This window comes from Drosophila albomicans, chromosome 3 (assembly GCF_009650485.2).
Source record: "Drosophila albomicans strain 15112-1751.03 chromosome 3, ASM965048v2, whole genome shotgun sequence".
Classification (NCBI taxonomy): Eukaryota; Metazoa; Arthropoda; class Insecta; order Diptera; family Drosophilidae; genus Drosophila; species Drosophila albomicans.
Window position 1 is genome coordinate 49910677 of NC_047629.2, and position 12335 is coordinate 49923011.

Sequence of the window (12335 nt, forward strand, 5' to 3'; positions counted from 1 at the left end):
TGTGTATGTGTGTGTGTGAGTGTTGTTTGTTGGTAATTTTTCTGGTCTTTGCTGTGCGCGCAATTTATCAACCCGTTGCGCTGTGTGTGTGTGGGTGGGTGTGTGTGGTCAGGGACAATTGCAGCAGCGCGCTATAATTATTAAAAATAAACAACAACAACTACAACAATTGAGATAATGAGCGAGAAGCGAAAGTGAAAATGTCGCCAAGGTTGACAGACGCTGACAAAGAGCACGGTCAGCAGCTAAAGAGCGCAAGAGAGATAGAGTGAGAGAAGGGGAGGGAAGAAGCTTGAGCCGAGCTATAGCTTTTTTTATCTAGAACAACAGCGACAACAATTCAACGGTCGAGCTTTTCAACCACGTAAAAGACTGCAAAATTAATGGCTCAAAAGGATGTCAACAACAACACCAACAACAACAACAACAGCTGCAGCAGCAACAAGCAACAGCGCAGCTTTGGTTAACCTCAGCGGGATGCAAAAGGTCGAGTCGAGTCGAGCCTATCAATGACAATGGCATGAAATAAACGCAGAATGCAAAACGGACAACAATTGCAAACTTTATGCAACTTTTCTGTGTGCGAAACTTTAAGCTTAAAATTGTTGCCGCTTGCTGCAAGAAACAGTAAATAATGTTGGCCAGGCAAACTAAAGGGAGCAACTAGTTTAAGGACTTTGACAGGCGTTTCTATTATAAAAGATGCGCCATTAAAAAGAGGCTTTAATATACTCTGCAATGAAGCGCAAGTTTTCTACATTTAATTAAAATTCTTTATCATGGTAACATTGAAAATTGTTAAGAGCACACAAAGTAAGTTTTTTCATTAGTTATTTTTAAGAGTAAAACTGCAGGTGAGCAAAATCTTATTGGACTCGTTTAGAAGGAATGGTTTAAGAACTAGAGAGAGCGAGAGCACTATTTTGAGTGCGATCACAGCGATGTCTGCGTCACTTAGGCTATGCGTGTGAGTAATCAATTAAAAAGCCAAAGGGGACATTCACATGAACATACATACATACAAGCATATGTATGCATTTAAGCAGCATGAATGAGACGAACTTTTTACTTGCATTGCTGTACTCTTCAAACAAAGAGAAGCTTTCACTGCGCTCAAAACTAAAGCTTACATTAAAGAGTGCTGTTAAGAAAAGAGAATGAAATGTAATCGATGTAATATTGTAAGCTGTGATTAATTTTTAATTAATAGGAAATTGTATTGCCTTAACTTGAACTTTGTGCAAAGTAGAACAGCGTTTAATTTCTTTGTTATATTCGCCAATGAAAAAGTTGCACATATAAAATTAACCCTGCATGTTATGAAATCCTTGAGCTGCTTTTCTTTTTCTTTTTGCACTTGTTGATAGCGTTGTGAAGGAGTTCATTGAACGTTGCAACAATAACAATTACTGTGATCGTCCTTAAACCTGAACCAAGCCCCCTGTCCGCCCTCCAATACTTCACGACTCTGGTTGCCAATCAAGAGTCGAGTTATTGAACCCCGACGGAGCAACTGCAATTAACAGTCCAGACATCAAGGCAGAGCTCCTGTTGCTTTTTCCTTTTGTAACAGCTATTGCTCTATTGCTGCTCCTCTTCTTCATTTTCTGCTAATTGTTGTTGTTGTGGCACTCACCATTTGCAGCCACTCACAATATGAGCACATAAAATGCCAACGCACGCACATGACCAAGAAGAAGAAGCAGAAGAATTAGGAGAAGCAAAAGCATTCGCTTGATTCCCATTTTTTTATGACAACAATTAAATTCGAATTGTTGGCAGTGTCTTTGATTTGGCATCAGCCTCGTTTGTTCCCCCAATATCCCACAGGCAACTAACACCAAGGCATTTGCTCATCTCATTCACACTGAAGCTTTGTCGTCTCCTTCCTGCTCCCCTTGTAGCCCTTTTGTCTGCCTAAGGCGTAGACTTGACTACGCTTGTCGTGCGTGCTAATTGTTTGGGGCCAAAAACTTGACGAATGCATATGTCGCTCTCGCTCGCACTTGTCGTTTAACTTTTGCATACATGCTCTGCAATAAGAACAACAACAACAACAATAAGCTGGAGTTGCCAGACAGTCGACTGGCATGGCACGTGAATCCATTATGATGGCAGCCAATTATGTGCGTGTCTTTCACTCAAAGCCTCTTGCTCTCTCTCTCTCTCTGTCTCTCTTTCTTACTGTCGTCTGGCCGAAGTGGGTGGCAAAGTGCTTAGGTTGGGACGAAGATGGCTATTAAACTGTTTTCGTTCAGCAGTGAAAACAAAAACAAAAGCAATAGCAATGCATAAACCACGAAATATGTTTTTAATGCAAACGACTTTGCAGCGGAGTTGCACGGCCAAGGTGAATGCTGAGCTCGCTCAATTTAAGATGGCGGCTGAAGTTATCGTTATCGCTTTAGTTATCGTTTTGCAGAGATTTGAAATTCAGTTTGTTGACTGTTAGCAAAGTTTTTAAATTGCAAAAAAAAAAAATAATTTAAAAGATTCAAAGTCGTTAGTGCTTTATGTAACCTTCATTTTAAATTAATTTTGAACACTTTAAAATTTAAGTTACTTAGTAATTGAGGTGCAAATTAATAATGCAAAGCTATCTAAGCCGCTTTTGTGATGATTAACTGCAAATTCTTCAAGTTCTATTGTCACATATGCTCTGCCAAATTCCTTGTAGCGCATAATGATAATGCAAGCGGCAGTCAGGAATGTTTTGGTATGTTTAGAAGCCATGTGAAATGGCGGATTGTCAGTTCAACTCGATTGTCGTGCTGTCGCAGCGACTATTTCGACAGTCAGTCAGTCAGTCAGTCAGTCAGTTAGGCAGTTCGACTGCCGCCCTAAAAGCAAAGCGCTTTAAATAAACAAACTAATAGCTGAAATCACGAAGCAATAGGCCAGGTAATAACTATGCAGGTGCAATAGAGACAGCAATAAACGCGAGCGAGCGAGATGCAAGACGTGCACTGTCTATAGCAACGGCGGCAATAGCGCCCAATATGTATAACCCGAATAAACAAACTAATAAAACATGCCTTGGGACCGACAACATTCAGAGCACACACCACAAAGACACCGAAAAAAAAACAGATAGATAGATAGAAAATATGGAAAACTAAAAGACTGCAAAGGAGAGACAACAGACAGGAGCTGCATAGAGCAGCGAAGGACCTCAAGTGGAGCAGGCTGAATCGAACTGAAATTGAAATCAAAATACCAAATTAGATAACATCAAACGCGAGAGAGAGCGAGCGAGAGCAAAAGAGAAAGCAAGCACTCACAGGATAATAAACATCCTTATTATGCAACGCTGAGGCAGCTAAAAGCAGTGTGTGCGAGTGTGTGTGTGTGTTAACCATGTTGCAGTCGGAGTCTGTTGTCGTGAACATTGCTGCTGCTGCCCAACAACGATTATGAAACACAAAAGTGGATGCCACACGCACGGCAACGGGCCAGGCTGCAGGATCAGGCAACAGCAGCAGGACGACAACAGGAGCAGCCACAGCCACAGCAACGACAGCAGCAGCAGCGACAATTGCCAGGCGACGAACGCTGATGTCGATGGCCAAATGTCGTGGCAGATCTATGCTGAACGATGAGCCGCCCGAGGCAACGCAACAGCAACAACAGTTGCAACAACAACAGCAGCAGCAACAACAACAGCAGGTGCAACAACAACTAACACACTTGCAACCACAGCCACAACAACAACAACAACAGAACTATTTACCTCAAACATCTTTGCTGAAAATCGAACCATTCGTTCCTAGTTTTAATCAACGACTCCAACGTCGTCGTCCTATTGGACGCTCCCACAGCACCCTCAGCCACAATGTCATGCCTAAGCGTGGAGCTGGAGCTGGAACTCCCGGAGCAACTGCAGCACAGCCCGAGTTGCTGGTGGGTCATGGACAGCTGAAGCGCAGCTATGCAGCCGCCGCTCAGTTGCGCAATCAGCAGCGATTACAACGCGGCGCCGTCACGCGACAACGCTCCAAGTCCACCTCCTCCTCGGCGGCCTCCAACAACTGTCGTCCAGTCACAGCTGCAACAGCAGCAGCAGCAGCTGGCGGCTGCGGTGGCGGAGTTGGTGCTGTAACTGTCGCTGCCACGCCTACTACTCTTGTGGGCAGCACTGGCGGCACTTTGGTGAGCGGCGCAATTGTCACGCCTCAGCCAAATGGCATCTGTCGCATTCAGCGGCTGCTTAAGGAACGCGAAGAGCTTCCGGATCGCATCAACTACGACCGCAGGGGATTGACTGCGATTCCCATCTTTGAGCAGGAGCCGAATCTTAGGCTGTTGTCGCTGCAACACAATTTGATCAATACGTTTCACATACCCAAGGAGCTGCCACCGCCGCCGCCACCGCCTCCGCCGCCAGCGCCACAAGCAACGCCACGAGAAAGTAAGTGAGAGAGGAGAGAATCCCTAACAGCAATTATAGTACACATAGGCGGCCTCGCTTTTCGTCATTTGCACTTAACTGCCACATTGCATTTACCATCCAAAACTTCACTCAGCTTAATATATTGCTCGTTCAATATTTGCATTAAGAAGAAAATACCATAAAATTACTATTTACACTTAGTGGCCACACTGAATTTGGTATCAGCATTTGCTTAACAGCCAAATTATGACATAAATAATGAATTATATTTAAAGAAAAGTCATAAAGCAAAACTACACATAAATGCTGCATCGCTCAATGTTGACCCACTTAGAGGCTGCACTATGGTTATTACTGTAATTCTATTTATTAAAAACACTTACAAAATTATAAATTAGAAAAATAATATAGTAAGCGCATACAAATATTGCTTCACTTAACGTTCCTTCACTTAATGGCCACACTATAATTAGTTCAAAAATTCACTAAACTGCCAGATTAAATCAAAATGCAAATTAATGAATACTGATTGCTTTATTTAGAACCAAAATTCGCTTAATGGTAACACAAAACATCAAACATCTAAAGAAAAATCATAGAAAGCACAAATTATGATGTGCACAGTAGTTTAATTTAGGGGCCATGCTTAGCACAACAATTCTCTTAAGGGTCACATACAAAAGAAACTTAATAAAGTAAAGTGTGGAAAATACAAAAGCATTATATTATATTACTGCACATAACGTATTTTTAGATAGCCACTCTGTATTTATTTCCAAATTTCGCTTATCGTCTCGCTTAACGGTCACATTTAAACAGTCACAATAAAAATTTGTTGGCTAAGATGCCATTACCTAATGTCTATACTAAATTTATTACCAATATGCGCTTAAGAATTACATTTTAATTGAAGATTAATTACCTTAAATCTTACCTTCTTTTCACTTAGCGGTCTCAGTTGTGGCCACTAAGAAAGAAATGGTTAAATTAACCAAAGTTCAAAATTCTAAGATGATAGATACATAGCTGCGTGATCTCACATTATAGTATTATAATTATTATAATACATAATAATTTAAGTAAAATTATTTTGCTTACCAGTCACACTTGTGGCCATTAAGCGAGTTATGGGTGAACTAATGAATTTTTGAATTCTCTTTTTGCAGACATGACGCTTCGGGGCGTCACGTTATATTATAATAATATATTATAATTACTTTGCTTAATTTCAAATCTAAGCGATTCGTTTAGCAGCCTCTTTTGTGGCCATTAAGTGAGTTATGACTAAACTAATCAATCTTTAAATTCCCTTTTTGCAGAGACTACGCTGCGTGGCGCGCACTCGCGCCTCACACGCGCCCTGAGCAACGCAGGCAATCCTCACCAGCATCCCCATCTGTCGCCCAACTCGGGCAGTCCGTGTTCCGGCAGTCCGTTGACCACCCAGGCGCTGGCCATTAATGGTGGGAATCGCTCCAAGCTGCAGGCACATAAACGTGGCTTCAACTATGCCCAGGCGCAGCTGACGCCGCCGCCGGCTTTGCGTTTGCGTTTCGGACTGGAGAAGTCGAAGAGCTTCGTGTCGAACAGTCTGCAGGCGATGAAGCATCAACAGCAGCTGCTGCAGCGTCGACAGCTGCTCAAGGCGGCGGCCCAAGGAGCTGCTCAACAGCTGCAGAGCTGCGACGAGAGCAGCGTGCTCCACAGCAGCAATCTATCCCTGGTGGCAGCTGGCGAGGAAGAGGAACCCAGTCTGATGAGCAACGGGCAGCAGCTGGAGCAGCTGAGCATTAAGAACAAGCAACTCAGTTTAAGTGCCTGTTATGGCATCATCTTTCATCAGTTGGTCTTTCTCGATCTCTATGACAATCAGATCGAACGCATTGCCAATCTGGATGGACTCCCGGTGCTCTCGGTGCTGCTGCTGGGCAAGAATCGCATTCAGGACATTGCTGGATTGGCTTCGTTGAGCGGTACTCTGCGTGTGCTCGATCTGCATGGGAATAAGTTGACGAGTTTGGGGAATCGCATCAATTGCCTGCAGCAGCTGAAGTCGTTGAATCTGGCGGGGAATCAAATCCGTCAGATTAATCAACAGGATTTTCACGGTTTGCGTTTGCTAAGGGAATTGAATTTGAAGCGCAACAAGCTGCGTCGCATCAACGGGTTTCAGCATCTGGTGGCGCTGGAGCGTCTTTGGTTGTGCCACAACGAGTTGCACAAAGTGGACGACATGGCGAGCATCGCTAGAGCTGCTCGCTTACTCGAGGTGACCATCGAAAATAATCCCGTCTCGCTCGCCGGTGACTGCGTTTCATTCCTAGTATCGCATTTGCCGCTGCTGCAGTCCCTGAGTCAAATGCCCATCACGGAGCAAGTGCGTCGTGCTGCTCTGGCTTGGCGGCAGCACAAGGAACAGGCATTGGCCACGCACGGCAGCTCGGATGCCTATCACAGCAGCCGGAGGGAGGAAGTCATCTCCAATGCGCGCACCAACTGGGAACTGCTGCGTTCACAGCAAACCCTGGGCAGACCAAAGGCCAAGCTAACCAGCGAGCTGGCCAAGATTAATGAGTCCAATGAAGCAGCTTTGCTGGAGGAGGAGGAAACTCCCATCGTCGAGACACCCCTGGAGAAACCGCAGCCCAGAGACGAACTCGCTGAACTTCAGGCGCTTTTCCGTTTGCCTCCTATAGTCAAAAAACCCGAAGGTGAGGACGATGCCTCCTCGGAGGCTTCCAGCTTGGGACCAAATGTGGACTCCTGCTCCAGCTGCTATAGCAGCGACAACGAGAACGAGGAGCTAAGCAAGCGGAAGCTCGACGAGAATTGCAACAAACTAACGACGCCGCCAATTGCGCCGCCCGCAACTCCTCAACCTCCGGAACCACCCGCAGCTTCACCCTCGCCTCCTGCCTTGACTTTAACGCCGCCAGCACCTGTCACGCCCACGCCACCGCCCAGTACTGTAACTCTCCCGCTGCCCACGCCGAGCACGACGAACACACGTCCCGGAAGCAGCAGCAAGCAGCGACTGCGACAGACGCCCATAACGCAGCTGGGATTGCAGGTGAACCGCGGTGGCGGAGGAGGAACAAGCAGTAAGCGTTACATGGCGGGGAGCCTGGTGCGTGCCCAGACCATCAGCAGCAGCGGGACCAGCAACAGCAGCAGCTCCAACAGCGCAGGACGCGGACGCAGCAGCAACAACAACAACAACAATGGGAACTCGAATCAATCCTCGGCTAATGTGGTCTCTCTGGTGGCGCCGCAGAGCAAGTGCAGCAACGCTCAGCAGCCACAGCAATCGGCGCAAGCAGCCACACCGCCAACGGCTGCGATTACGGTGAGCAAACCCAGCGCAGCGGAACGAGAAAGGGAACAAGGAGGCGACTATTTGATCGAGATTTGCGGACGCTATCTCAACATTTATGGTCAGGGAGCGTTGCGTTTCATTGACAAGCAATGGAATCCGGCGAAAGCAAACGATGTGCATACGCTCAACTTTAGCTACATCAATTTCAACAGCATTGTGTGCATGCTGGGCAGGATTAAGGTGCGTTTCCCGCACGCCGAGCATTTTGTGTTCCGCGAGACAAACATCAGCACGTTGGGACAACTGAATGCTCTGGCGGAGCTGCAGGGATTGAGTTCGTTGTTGATTGATGCAGAGGGGAATGCCATCACTGGGAAGCCAGCTTGGCGTGCTTATGCTATCTATCGGTTGTCCCACTGGGGACTGAAGCAGCTCAATGGCCAGGAGATTAGCGAGGCCGAAGTGGAGGCAGCGAATTCAACATACGCTGGCCTCTCGAATCTCGTGCTGTGGTCAATGCCCGATGGCATGTTGCAGCCGCTGTTGGCTCGACTCCGACTCGATGAGACGTGCACCGCGAGCAAATTGTCGCCCAAGGATTGGTTGCTGCGTGCGGAGAACAAATCGTTGCGTCTGGTTGTCGGTAAAGAGGCACTCCAGTGGAAGAAGGCGCAGAGCAACACGGTGGCCATGGTGGAGAGTAATGCGGGAGGCGTCACCGCAATGGCTCCGAGTGCAAGGGATCGGGGCAGACAGCATTTTGCTTTGCTGCTGGAGAACACATGCAATGCCGTGGAGAAGTTGCACAAACTGGAGACGTTGTGGCCGAGCATGTTGTTGGATATTGTGAGGAATACGTTGCTCGACTATGCTCAGCTGGATGTGTATTTGCGCAATCTGATGGCGGAGCTGATGAAGTGATGGAGAAGACGAAGAGTGTTTCTTAGACTTAAGCTCGCTTTTAGTGAAGAGAATTTTCGCCTGCCTGCACTCACTTATGATGATCCTTAGGCATTTAACCGCGAGAGTCCAATCCGTTGGTCCAACAAACAATCTTGTAAAGCAAAATACAGGCATCAAGTAGTCCAATTTTTATATATATACTATTTAACATTAAACTTAAACAACAAATAAACATACATTCCAATTAAAATCTTACAGATCTTTTGACTTATGTTGCAGATTAAGGAGGAGTTTTTCTTTGCCTAAATGCATCTGCAGTTCTAACTTGCCTTTTTTATATATTATCTTAGATGATCTGAAATTGGATGATACTTCTCTTTGAGCTCAGCTCTTCTTTGATTATATTCAAATTGAACTTCCTTTTTCTGAAAACCTTTTACCACTTTTTATTTTGTATCTCCTCCTAAGTGATCTTTTTTTTAACTTATGCTGTTTGTCTGAAAATTCTTTTAACTTATTCCTTTGATGTTTTCATCTCAAACCTCATTTAACTTCTTCTGAACTTCTCTCTTTATGACTTGTTGTTGTCTTCACTTTTTCCTTACACAATCTTTTCTATCTCCTTAGATCCTGCTCTTTATTTAACATAATTTCCTTCTCTTAACCTACTCCGCTTGCAATTTATCCTCATCGTTTTTCTTTGGTGGCTTTTGCGGCTTTTTCACTTTGTCCAGATAGATGTTGAGTATGCCCTCAATGCCAGGATACAACACATAGTGCGTCGTCTTGATCTTCTTGTCAATTAGATACGAGGTCACCGACTCCGTGTTGAAGGCAACATCGAGTGCATCACTGTGATTCACCTTGTCCAGCTGCTGACGTGCCACTTTAATGACACAATTCTCGAAGCCATTGATCTTGATGGACAAATCGAGTTGGTAGGCAGCATCCACGTCTGGCCAGCGCTGTTCGAGCACATCCTTGGACCACTGCAGTTCCTCGCTTTCGGCATTAAGACGACCCGGGACTGCAGCAAAACGTGACCACAACTCGGAGGCAAAATGCGGTGCCATGGGAGCGAGCATGATAATTTGTGCGGCGAGAGCGCGTTCAAACTGTTTGCCATGACTCTGAATATGCTTTGGAGTGCGCTATAAGGGAAGAAGGAGTATTAAACTAAAGTGAGAGCAACTGCTGGCCAGGATTTACCCGCAGTGAGTTGGTCAAGCCTTGCATTTTGGAGATGGCAACGCTCAGCTGATGCGCATGGCGATAGTTGAACGTGGCGCCTTTAATATAAAAGTTGCGCGCATCAAAGAGCTTGGAATCCTCCAACAGAAACGCATCGCTACCCGTGTCCACAGTTTCCTCCGTGACTTCCCTGCGTGCCGCTTCGAAGTCCTCCAACGTCAGCCACAAACGCTTCTGCCAGTTGAGTATGCCGGGAAAAGCTAAAGGAAGAGGAAATTGATTTTAGAAGGAATAGATTTTATAGTTAGCAACTTCTTTACTCACTTGCACTCGACCAATTGCGATGCGAGGTGGGCGCCACATCCGCCAAGATGATCAAACGCGTCGTATCCGTGCCATATTCATTAAACATATCATCAGGTTCAACGCCATTCAGCTTCGACTTGGACATCTTCTCCCAGCTCATGATGACCGGCTCTTGTGTCTCCTTAAGCTGCGCTTGATTCTTCTTCGCATTGACCACTTCCACCTCCGATTCACGCACATAACGTCCACTTCCCTTTACCCGATACGAGCGTCCCATGACCATGCCTTGCACCAACAGCCGCGAGAAGGGTTCAGACGTAGGAGACAGTCCACAACTGTGCAGAAAGTGATTCATGAAGCGGGCATAGTAAAGATGCAGCACAGCATGCTCCTTGCCACCAATATAGAGATCTACAGGCATGCATGCATTCGTCAGAGTTGTATCGAAAATGTGCTGCGTGTTCTTAGGATCCAAATAACGCAGATAGTACCACGAACTGTCCACAAAGGTGTCCATGGTGTCAGTTTCGCGACGCGCTTGTGGGTCACCACATTTCGGGCACTCGCAGCGCAGCGCATCCTTGCCAGCATCGCGTGGCGGCAGCGTCACAGGCAGCTGTTGCTCGGGCACTGGAACAGCGCCGCATTTGGTGCAGTGAACAATGGGTATCGGAGTGCCCCAGTAGCGTTGCCGCGAGATGAGCCAATCCTGCAGCTTAGATGACACTCGATAGCCGCCAATGTTGAGACGTTTGGCTGCAGTCAGCACTTCCTTGCGCAGCTGCTCCCAGTTGCCGGGATTCACTTCGTTGCTGGTGCTAAAAGCGAGTCCAAGCTGCTCCCACAGTTCACGATCCTCGGCACGAAAACTGGGTGCAGCCAAGTAGACATCACAGTCAGGTGGAAAGGCGGCATTATCGCTAAACACCACAGGCAACGTGGTGCGTGCAAACGGATTCTCTACGCTCAACCCGCCAGCATCGGGCAGTTTGGCTAAAAAGTGCTTCTGGCGCAGCACGAGAAATGCATGAGGATCGAGTAGATGCTCGGGATTGGCAGTCCACACGCGCAGCAGATTCGAGGCGGAGGTGAGCAGCGAGAAGGCATAACCATCGCACTCGCCAATCCAATGCCGCTGTAGATTGATAATATCACGCCAATCGCGCAACGTTGGATCTTCGAGGCCATCGAGCAGCCGCTTTGCGTACGCTGTGGTGCGTATAAACCATTGTTTGAGCAGCTTCTTTTCCACCTTGGCACCCGAGCGCCAAGAACAGCCATTGGCATCCACCTGCTCATCGGCCAGCACAGTTTTGTCCACGGGATCCCAATTAACCAACGCTTCGTTCTGATAGGCGAGTCCCTGCTTGTGCAGCAGCAAGAACAAATGCTGTGTCCACTCGTAGTACTCAGGACTACTCGTCGACAGCTCATGCGTCCAGTCGAAGGAGCATCCCAAGCGTTGCAGTTGCTCCTTCATTTGTGCAATGTTCTGTTGTGTCCAGGCGGCGGGTTCCACGCCATGTTGGTTGGCCGCATTCTCGGCGGGAAGCCCGAAGGAATCCCAGCCTATCGGTTGAAACACATTCTTGCCGCACATGCGATGAAAACGTGCCACAGCATCGCTGATTGTGTAAACTCGCACATGGCCCATGTGCAAATTGCCCGAGGGATAGGGAAACATGGAGAGCACATAGTATTTGTTGGCCGCCTGCTTTGAGTCAAACTGTCCATGGCACAGCTGCTTGCTCCAGTGCGTCTCAATGCGATGTTTCACATCGTTGGTCAGCTCCAGTTGCTAAAACAACACATAACAAAGAGAAAACATTTGTTTTAAGTGTTAACATATTTATATTGAAATTTACCTCATTGCTTGTGCAGCTTTGTGTTAAGAAACGCCTAAGCCAGTTATATTCCAATCCCCGTAACAGTCTTTTATATCGCAGCGCTTGCATCTTGTTTATTTTAATTGATAAAATTCCACATTAATGCGGCATATTAACATATGCGTGTATTGAATAACAAATCAAATTGCTAAACAGCTGTGGCGCATGAGGTTGCCACATCGCTGGCTGCACAGCTGTTGCTATAGCAAACATTTTGGCGGGAAGCGATTACAGCTATGTGGCAAGCTCCAGCCCACTGTTGTATTTTGGTCTGTGGTTGCAAGCTGGCAACGCAGAGCTTTTTGTTGCGGTTTTCAACCTAGTGGCAGTATTGACGTTGCAC

General features: G+C 46.7%; 2 protein-coding genes across 2 annotated transcripts; one reads left to right on the plus strand and one right to left on the minus strand.

Moving 5' to 3' along the window:
• The first annotated feature begins 3281 nt into the window (after positions 1 to 3281).
• LOC117572003 (uncharacterized) lies at positions 3282 to 8787 on the plus strand. The gene is made up of 2 exons (XM_052005372.1): positions 3282 to 4408; positions 5710 to 8787. Exons 1-2 carry the CDS (start codon positions 3556 to 3558, stop codon positions 8625 to 8627), a joined length of 3771 nt encoding a protein of 1256 aa, XP_051861332.1. The 5' UTR covers positions 3282 to 3555; the 3' UTR covers positions 8628 to 8787.
• Positions 8788 to 9075: 288 nt separating this feature from the next.
• LOC117569534 (leucine--tRNA ligase, mitochondrial) lies at positions 9076 to 12306 on the minus strand. The gene is made up of 4 exons (XM_034250736.2): positions 11972 to 12306; positions 10125 to 11904; positions 9819 to 10060; positions 9076 to 9760 (listed from the first exon to the last, which is right to left on the minus strand). The coding sequence occupies exons 1-4, from the start codon at positions 12059 to 12061 to the stop codon at positions 9275 to 9277; spliced, it is 2598 nt and encodes an 865-aa protein (XP_034106627.1). The 5' UTR covers positions 12062 to 12306; the 3' UTR covers positions 9076 to 9274.
• Between the last annotated feature and the right edge of the window lie 29 nt (positions 12307 to 12335).